This window comes from Gnatocerus cornutus, chromosome 4 (genome assembly GCF_029298725.1).
Source record: "Gnatocerus cornutus isolate USDA-ARS CGAHR chromosome 4, icGnaCorn1.1, whole genome shotgun sequence".
NCBI lineage: Eukaryota > Metazoa > Arthropoda > Insecta > Coleoptera > Tenebrionidae > Gnatocerus > Gnatocerus cornutus.
The window spans coordinates 19,560,933-19,571,139 of NC_142236.1; the positions used below are offsets into that span (position 1 = coordinate 19,560,933).

General features: G+C 30.3%; 1 protein-coding gene across 1 annotated transcript; it reads right to left on the reverse strand.

The window, feature by feature from the left end:
• Nucleotides 1–281: 281 nt before the first annotated feature.
• LOC148176606 (peptidylglycine alpha-hydroxylating monooxygenase-like) lies at nucleotides 282–9,428 on the reverse strand. Its single transcript, XM_088034561.1, has 10 exons — nucleotides 9,206–9,428; nucleotides 5,058–5,115; nucleotides 4,924–5,011; nucleotides 4,803–4,878; nucleotides 1,179–1,305; nucleotides 1,073–1,121; nucleotides 877–1,022; nucleotides 687–829; nucleotides 585–637; nucleotides 282–530 (listed from the first exon to the last, which is right to left on the reverse strand). The coding sequence occupies exons 1-10, from the start codon at nucleotides 9,320–9,322 to the stop codon at nucleotides 359–361; spliced, it is 1,029 nt and encodes a 342-aa protein (XP_087890687.1). The 5' UTR covers nucleotides 9,323–9,428; the 3' UTR covers nucleotides 282–358.
• Between the last annotated feature and the right edge of the window lie 779 nt (nucleotides 9,429–10,207).

The window sequence follows — 10,207 nt, forward strand, 5'->3', positions numbered from 1 at the left end:
CAGTGGCAAAAAATGTAAACTACTGGAAAGACAGAGCCGCCACACACGAAAAGTTCAACTCTATAAAAAAATAATTAACTACGGTGCAATAAAAAAAATTGTGCATTTTTGTGCAATTTTTGGAATGTTACGTTGGCGCATTTTAAATGGCCATAAATTAATGTAAAGAAATAAAAAATAAATTAAGTACAAAAGTGGAATTGACTACAATTACCTAACCATCATATGTCTAATTTTGAGATATGCAATTTCCATGCCCTCAAATCTATGAGATTTTTGATACTTTACATTGGAATCATAAAAACCTTACAAAAATATGCGATACATAATTCGATATTTACGTTTCACTTTGGTCGATTTAAATTAAGTTGGATGCCTCGTCTTCCGGAATGTTGTTCAAATTGTTTTCTTCGTTACGCCAATAAAAGTACGGTGGTCCTTCAGATATGCAATATTTCATGTCAAGTGGACTACCCTCCTCTACGTAATACATAATGTAGAAATTACACATTTCGTTCTCGTGCTTGGGACTAAAAAAGTGTCTTTTAGAAAAACAAAAACCGAGCGAAACTCAATAAACCTACCCGACAATAGTGTAATCTGTTTTATTCGTGCTGTCCATTGTGCAACGGGCCGCCTAGAACATTATCGTGCAAAAAAACGAAATAAAACTGTTGAAATATTACCAGTCGGTCTCCATATCGAATTGGATTTTTGTTGAAAATGGGATAAAACATTTGTGCGGTGTAAGGATTACGTTTTCCTAGGAGTGACCAGTGATCCATTCCGAATTTGTCTCTGCGGACGCTATACCCGGACACAACTTTCCCTAAATTAAAAAAAATAAAGAACTGAAATTTAGGGGTGCGTACCCACCTAGTTCGTGGGTGTGGGTTCTATAAGCAAATGGATAAATAGTTTTCTTTTCACGAATCTGACATAAAGTTTCCATGTGGGTTACGGAATGTGGAGGAATGGTACCACCAGTACCCAAAAGCAAAACTCCAGCGAGTTTACTTTGTCTGAAAAAAACCTTTAGAATCTAATAAGACAGTAATAGTGTGATACTAACGGGACTTCGGTGTATATCAAATGCAAGCCGGAGTTGTCTCTTTCATCCTCTAAAAAAAAGAATTGATTTTTGTACTTTCGTTTTCGTTCGTTTTTTTCGTTTTTACCTTTAAATTTCTTGGAATAATGAATCTGAAGAACCAAATACTGAATCTGTGTCCCTTTTCCCACCTGAAACCCTACATTCTCCGGGAGTTCCAATGGCTTAGCATTTAGAGCCCACGCATAAATCACCTTGAAAAATTAAAAATATAGACATACACGGTGATTTTTAAAAAACGGCAGGCGTTGTAGAATCTTTATTTATGAACCAATTTCAAAAATTAAAAAAATATATTAAATGGTTTTAAATTTCCTATAAACTGATGATTTTAAAATTTTTCTAAATGTCTTAGTATCTTTTGGGCGATACTCAACTTTCTTATTTTAAATTGGCACCCATATTTTTTTTTTCGTAATTTGGAAGATATTAATTTTCTTGATTCAGAAATGTGTAATATGTTCTACTTTTACGAAAAAATATTTTTTAAAAAATTATGAAAATTGAAAAAATAAGCAATAAAAGTTAATAAAATCTAGGTGCATGGTGTCAAATAAACGAATGCCGTTATTGAAATGTCAAAAAGCACCAAATACTGATTTTGTCTAGTCAAAATTAGTTTAATTTGGCCTAATTTGGTTTGTTTGCTAATTTTATCAGGTCTAATGAGAAGCGTAACTTAACGAGTTTATTCTAATTTGTCCTGAGTTAGTCTATCGATTTTAATTTGATTCGATTTTTCCTAATTTGGTTAATCAAATCTAGTTTAGACTGACTTATAGCCTTTCATTGTTCAGTAAGTAAAATTTAGTCCAACTTGGCTTATTGATTTTGTCGAGTTAATCGAATTTAGCGAACTTTTAAGGCGTCTAATTTACTGTAACAAGTTAGTATTTATTGTCTAATTTAGACTAACTTGGCCCGACTTTGTTAATTTAGATGAAATTAGTCAAAGTACAGAAGTCGAGTCTAATTTAAATTTGTACAACTTGGCCTGATCTAGTCAATTTCGTGCAATTTAGTGAACTTTTAAAACGTTTAATTTAGTGGGCTAACGGGTCGATTTCAAGTCACTGCGTTAACGCAAATTTGCAGCCGTTGCCAAAGTTTGAGCAATGTAATTGGCGTTGCTATGTTGCAAATGGGATTTGCAGTAACGCAAGTCACACTTGAAATCGACCCCAAAGTCTAATTTAATTTGACTTGGCGTAACTTTGTTCATATCGTTGAATTTAATTTATAAAATCTAATTTAGAAATTATATAGTTTACCCCAAATTAGTCTAATTGAATTATGTAATTTCATCAAATTTAGTCAAGTCTACTTAGTACAGTTAAGACCAATTTTGTTCAAACTTCTAAAAAATCGAATTTTGCTTGAGTTTTTTGTTTTTTTTTTATTTTGGTGTAAGTAGACCCTAATTTGACTAAAATTTACCTGACTTAAATCGTGTATACGAAATTGGTCTAAATTAGTAAAATTCTAAGAAGTCTAATTTATATTGACTTTAACCCAATTTAGATACGTTGAGCTGGCTAAATAGATCAACTTCCAAGAAGTCTAATTTAGCCCAAGATTGCTTTGCTTTGTCTATTAAGTATAATTTAGTCTAACTTGGTCTTATTTAACTAATTTGGTAAAATTTAGTCAATTTATAAGACGTCCAATTTGATTTATCAAGCCTATTTTGGACTAGAATTGGTTTGAAACTTTCAGAAGACGAAGTTAGCCTTTCTAGTCTAATTTGGTATAATTAGACTTAGATTTCATTAAGTGAAACTACTACATTAACGTTTATTGAGTCTAATTTAGCCTGACTTGACCTGACTTTTATCATTTAGTCTAATTTACTCCAACTTGGTGTGACTCTGTCAATTCGTTGAAATTAGTTAACATATTATAGAACTCAAACTTAGTCTGTCAAGTCTAATTAAGTCCAAGTTAACCTGATTTTGGTTATTTTGTGTAGTTTATAACAAATTAAAACCTTAAAGACTCTTAATTTAGTCCATAAAGTGTAATTTAGTCCAGCTTGGCTTTATCTACATCATGCTGCTTACTTTCAAAAAAACTTATTCAGTAAGTCTAGTCTAATTTAGTCTCTCACTTTGCCCGACTTCGTTAATTTTATTGAAATTAGTCCAATTTTATAGAACTCGAGTCTTATTTAGTCGCACTTGGTTTTATTTAGTCGAATTAGATGAACTTTAGAGACGTTAATTTAGTATAGCGAGTCTAAATTAGTCAAGTTTAGTCCATATTAGGCCTGATTAATTTAATGAAATATAATAAACTTATTATTGTATGCCTAATTTAAGTTTTCGAATGTAGTTTAGTCCAGTGAATTTGATTTAGTCCAACTCGAACTTATCTAGACCATGTTGCATCAAAGAAGACGAATTTAGTCAATTGATTCTAATTTATTATATGACCTGAGTGTTGACTTTCCAAGTTTTAAGTCTAAATTAGTAAAATTTGACCTAATTTTGGTCCATTTAGTCCAATTTAGTCTCGTAGAATAGGCTCGATGCAATTAGTCCGAATAAGTCAAATTTAGTCAAATATACTTCGTCAATTTAATATAATTTAGTCCAACTTCGTCTCATTTAGCTAATTTAGTAAAATTTAGTCAATTTATAACACTTCCTGACTCTGTTCATTTTTTCTAATTTTGTCCAAACTAGTAAAATTTGTAAAATTTAGTCACGTTGAACTGGTTTGACGCATTTAGTTTCAATTTCCAAAAAGTCTAATTTAGTCCAGGATAGTTTTTCTTTGTAAATTTAGCATAATTTGGTCCATCTTTACCTCACTAATTTGGTAAATTTAGTCAATTTATAACATGTTCAATTTATTTTATCAAGTTTAATTTAGTCCGTTAAATTTTATTTGATCCGACTTAATTAATTAGTCGAATTTAGTCTGATTTGCTCTGAGTTAGTCCATCCAGCAACCTCTTCTGTTTCGTAGCAATCTAATTAAGTTTAACTAATTTAACCAGTTCAATATTAGTCACGTCAACTAGGCCTAATTGGGTCTGTTTAACTAAATTAGTCTAAATTTATTTGAATTATTCTAATACAGGGTGATTTTTTTAAAATGGCAGGCGTTGTAGAATTTTTATTTATGAACCGATTTCAAAAATTAAAAAAATATATTAAATGGTTTTTAATTTACTATAAACTGATAATTTTAAAAAAATTCTAAATGTCTTAGTATCTTTTGGGCGATACTCAACTTTCTTATTTTAAATTGGCACCCATATTATTTTTTTTTCGTAATTTGGAAGATATTAATTTTCTTGATTCAGAAATGTGTAATATGTTCTACTTTTACGAAAAAATATTTTTTAAAAGATTATCAAAATTGAAAAAAATAAGCAATAAAAGTTAATAAAATCTAGGTGCGTGGTGTCAAATAACACAATATCGTTATTGTAATGTCAAAAAGCAACAATTAATATGTTCCAAATTATGAAAAAAAAATATGGGTGCCAGTTTAAAATAAGAAAGTTGAGTATCGCCCAAAAGATACTAAGACATTTAGAAATTTTTTAAAATTATCAGTTTATAGTAAATTAAAAACCATTTAATTTGTTTTTAAAATTTTTGAAATCGATTCATAAATAAAAATTCTACAACGCCTGCGGTTTTTTAAAAAATCACCCTGTATAACAAAGGAGGAAACCTACATTCGAGCCATCAGCACAAGGATTTGCTTTTTTCAGCCTTGGATTCGAGTCAGAGCTTGCCATTTCACCACAATCCCTACAAAAAACTTTTAAAACAATTCATAATAATCTTTGAAAATACCAAAATGCGTCGGTGGTCCCTGGTTTTGAACATCCAAAAACAATCATGTGGTGCACCACGTCCATCGTAGCAGTGGGCTCAAATCCGACTGGAAATTTTCTGTGAAAATTAATTCAAACACTTGTGGGGCTCACCTATGTAGAAGCTTTTATCAGGGACCACGCGTACGGGCGTGCAGAAATATGACTCTTCCTGTAAAAAAAAAAATTTTTAAAATCTTTGAAATGGCCTGACATTCAGAAAATACTTAAACTAGCACTTCTATTCTTCCTGATGCATGTTTATCGCCTCATATCTTTTATTGCACGTATCTTTTTCTTATAAAATATGCCGCGAGCGCGTGGTTTATTGCTTAGAGCCACCGCAATGACCGAGTGAAATTTCCTTCTTTGATCTTTAAAATGTCTTGCATGTAGCTTGTACACCCGTATTTAAATCGGGTTATAAAAATCGTCATTAATTTTAAAGATAAAATTTTGAAAATTTGCCTACGCTCAACAGTTGACAAAGCTCTAGAAGGTGACGAAAAAATTAGTTTTTTATCACCGATAGTTTTGGCGTCGCGACGCCTTAAAAATGTAATTTTTAGTTAATTGTGAGGGTTTGTTATATCAACCTCTAATTTAATTTTTTTTCAATATAAATGTGTTAAAAATATCTCAGTTGTTATTTTAGATTCAATCCAAATTGTGTTCAAAATTTGAGAAAAAAATGCTGTTTTATCAAGTTAGTTTCCAATTTTATTACGTCAAAATTGGAAACTACGTTTACATCCATCTGTCAACATCTTGTGTCACAAATGACATCTATCTTTTGGCTCGCTTTAGATTGTAACAAAAGTCTTACTTGGTGAAATTGTCGCTTTATCGATGTTAATTAACGATTTCTGGTGTCCATAAAGTGCAACATGCCCGTGTTAATAAAAATTAACCTTTATAATAGTGAATGAAGTGACTTGTGAAATTTTGGTGTAAACGTTGTTTGCCGCTGCGCTGTCATAATTTTGAAAACTAACTTGATGAAACAACGTTTTTTTCGCAAATTTTGAACACAATTTGCATTATATTTAAAATAAAAACTCAGATATTTGTTTCACAGTTATGTTGAAAAAAAATTAAATTCGCGAATATTTCTGCAAAAACTCAAAAATCGCTAAAAATTATACTTCTTAGGCGTCGCGACGCCAACCAAACTGTGATAACAAACAAATTTTTGCGTCAGCTTCTAGAGCTTTGTCAACTATGAGCAAATGCAAATTTTCAAAATTTTATCTTAAAAATTAATGACGATTTTGGGGGTGGACACAAGTGTTGCCGGACCCTGTATAACTATAAAAAATAAACATTTTTGATTACCCACATTACTTCGACCTAGGCTTGGTGAATAAAAGAGCACGGAAAATGAATATTAGATTTGGATCAAGGACTGGCGGATTCATCAACTTGTCAAATTCTAAGAGTGCGATATTTTTATCGCAGTATTACAATAGAATCAATAAAAAATATTGTTTTTGATTGCATGATAAATACGAAATATTTGCAATTTAGTCAAGATATATGTTAGTTTCCAAAAAACCCCGAGCAAGTTTTTTAATTTTTCTTTTAAATTTGCTTGTCTTGTTGTGAATATTTGATGTAAAACGTTATGTCCCTAAAGATCAAATATTCCTTTAGAGGCCTTATAATTACAGGCTATAAATAAATCTGCTGCAATAAATCCTGGGAAAAACGTGTTCTTGTGGTGGCTCCATATGCTTGAAAATTTAATACAGTTTATCAATGGGTCTAGTGCGGTTATGGCTTTGACTTTTTAAACCGTTTATAGCCACGTTACCGCAAACCCCCATAATCATAATCATAAAGTGGTTGGGTCTCATCTGGCTTGAAATGAACCGTAATAAATATTCTCAATCTCTTTTCAAATATGCAATTTAAAAGCGCATTGCGAGTTATTGATGACTATTTATTTCAAATCGTGCGTAATAGTCGTAATTTTTGATCCAAAAATATATTTTTGGGCATATTTTTACACTTGGTTCCTTATGCTTCTAAGAAAAATTATATTATCTGGACCTAAGTTCCACTTAGTAATAGAAACTTTCAAAAAAAATTAACAATGTTTTTACACAAAGAAAGATAATACGTTATTAGAAATAATGGCTAACAAAGATATATTAAAATTAACCCAAATTCAACAACTTTTATGGACTATTTGACCATAAAAATAACGCCCACAAATTTCGTTCTTGTGACACCAAAAATGTGGAAATTAAACCGTGTTCAAGTTTTTTTTGTATTTTTTTTTAGCTACTTGAAATAAAAATTTCTACAAATTCTCCTTTTCGCTCTAAATTTTTGTAAATCGGCACTGTAAATAAGACAGTCAAGAGTGATAATCTCCACAAATTTAGTTAAAATCACTTAACAAATAAAGAAATTGCAGGATGTTAAAAAAAATTGGTGGCATTTTTATGGTCTTAAAACGAAACTTTTTAAAAATTCGACTTTTTAATCAAAATTTTTGCAAATTAGTGATATGACTAAAACAAACAAAAGAAACAACATGCATAAATTTCGTTCCTGTCTCACTAATTACAGTGTTGAAAAAATTGACATTTTTACTGTTGTCCAAATAAAAATTTCTAAATATTCTTCTTTTTTGGTCTAAATTTTTCTAAAACTCTTAATAATACAGTTAAGACTTATAAATTCACAAATTTGGTTATAGTGGCATTAAAAATGAAGAACTTACAGGTCGTTTAAAATTTTTGGTCAGGTCAGGTCAGGTCAGTCAAAAATTTTTGGTCACATTTTTTTTTTTTGGTTAAAAACAAAAATTTGTCTTCGCTCCTCGAAATCAAAATTTCTAAAAATTCTCTTTTTTGGTCTAAATTTTTCCAAATTGACGCTCTTAATAAGGCAGTCGAGAGTGATAATCTCCACAAATTTAGTTAAAATCACTTAACAAATAAAGAAATTGCAGGATCTTAAAAAAAATTGGTGGCATTTTTATGGTTTTAAAACGAAAATTTTTAAAAATTCGACTTTTTAATCAAAATTTTTGCAAATTAGTGATATGACTAAAACAAACAAAAGAAACAACATGCATAAATTTCGTTCCTGTCTCACTAATTACAGTGTTGAAAAAATTGACATTTTCAGTGTTGTCCAAATAAAAATTTCTAAATATTCTCCTTTTTTGGTCTAAATTTTTCTAAAACTCTTAATAATACAGTTAAGACTTATAAATTCACAAATTTGGTTACAGTGGCATTAAAAGTGAAGAACTTACAGGTCGTTTAAAATTTTTGGTCGCATTTTTTTTTGGTTAAAAACAAAAATTTTTCTTCGCTCCTCGAAATCAAAAATTCTCTTTTTTAGTCTAAATTTTTCTAAATTGACGCTCTTAATAAGGCAGTCGAGAGTGATAATCTCCACAAATTTCGTTAAAATCGCATAAAAAATAAAGAAATTACACGATTAAAAAAAATGGTGTCATTTTATTGGTCTTAAAACGAAAATTTGTAAAAATTCGATTTTTTGATCTAAATTTTTGCAAATTAGTGATATTACTAAAACAAACAAAAGAAACGACATGCATAAATTTAGTTGCTCTCGCACTAGAAATAACGAAATTACAGTGTTGAAAAAATTGACATTTTCAGTTGTCCATATAAAAATTTCTAAATATTCTTCTTATTGGTTTAAATTTTTCTAAATTGGTACTATTAATAACACAGTCAAGACTTATAAACTCCACAAATTTCCAAATGTTCCAATAAACGTATTTTTTTCTTTTGTATCCCCAATTAATATAATGGCATTTATCATCAATTTGAGTAAGTTTGGGTCAGTTGAGTAACAAAATCACCTCAAAATGTAGACCTGTAAGACTGACCAGCTGGGAAAAAATATTTTAGATGAGACCGAACCATGTGAGCGTTATTATGTCAAAGTTATTAAGTCAAAGCCATAACCGCACTAGAGCGTTTGTTAAACTGTACGTTTATGTCCCACAAAAGACCATTATGCAAGAAAGGTAAACATTAATAAAACACGAAGGGCCTGAGAAAATCTTACCATATTGGATGTAAAAATAAAGATCTAATTGAAGAAACAAATAGAGAAAATAGCTTAAATCAACAAAGTTTCCTAAACATTTTAAAACTGTATAAATGTAGATTTAATATTCCCGCAATTTTCGGCTAAAGGAATGGATATTTTCGTGATTAATCGAGTAGGCAACCCCACTAACAACCGAGAATCAGTAAAATGTCACTTACCCTGTCAGGATACACATTGGGCATAAGTAAAGGAAATTTTTTCACTTCTAAAGAACATGTTATGTTAATCAAAATAGAAACTGCAAACACCACACGCAGCATATGTCTTGCTCCCATGCTTCTAGCAATCGATCTAAATTACAATTCGCATTTTGTGCTGCTAGGCTAGGTTCAGTAACCAACTGAACAGATGTGACGTCAAAGAGTGGGCGGGAATTTCAATTTAATCATTAAATAACATATGGCACTATTTGTATTCAGATTTCATAAGAGCCTTCCACTTTATCAAATCCAAATAATATTACAATAACAAGTTGGTTTATCGAAATGCAGAGTGGATTGCTAAAAATACAATCAAGCTAAATTCAGGTACATAAAATTGTATTTTGGGCTGCCTATACGTCAACCAGCAATTTCTTTTTTTTTCACTAATATGACTAATAAAATAAGTAAATGAATGACAAAAAGAAAGACCAAACACATAACAATAACTCTGAAATCATGCGAGAAAAATAAATGTGCAAATGTCATACCAACTGGCACAATATTTTATAAGTTCGTACCATTGAAACCGCTTTCTGCTCAAAAATTAAAATTTTCAAAAACGAAAAAAACTGACATTAAGGCTGTTCTACCCCTCAACTAAAATTCGTGTTTTGAAAAATATGCAACCCAACATACTAACAATTTGACACATGCCAATCATCCATAAGGGTGAAAATCGTCTGTAAAATTAGCATATTTTCTACAACAGTTCAGCAATAAACCAGGCAGATGAATTTGCCTTGCTTTGGAGTTTGTTTCGAACGTTTTCCCGATTTCGAATTATTATGTCCCTCGAAAATAATAAATGAATAATAAAGAGAAATAATAAATGATGAGGCATCATCTAACAAACTTTATATTTCAAGTAAAAAATGTGTACCATCATAATTTTATTTTCAAAATTACACTGTGCAACAAATTCAAATTAATTTTGAATGTGTTATGTAATGTAAACAA

Coding starts and splice junctions, on each gene's coding strand:
- LOC148176606 (XM_088034561.1), bottom strand. CDS start 9,322: ATGGGAGCAAGACATATGCTGCGTGTGGTGTTTGCAGTTTCTATTTTG. Junction 4,879..4,923: donor GGGACCACCGACGCATTTTG/GTATTTTCAAAG, acceptor AGTTTTTTGTAG/GGATTGTGGTGAAATGGCAA. Junction 1,122..1,178: donor TTATTCCAAGAAATTTAAAG/GTAAAAACGAAA, acceptor TCTTTTTTTTAG/AGGATGAAAGAGACAACTCC.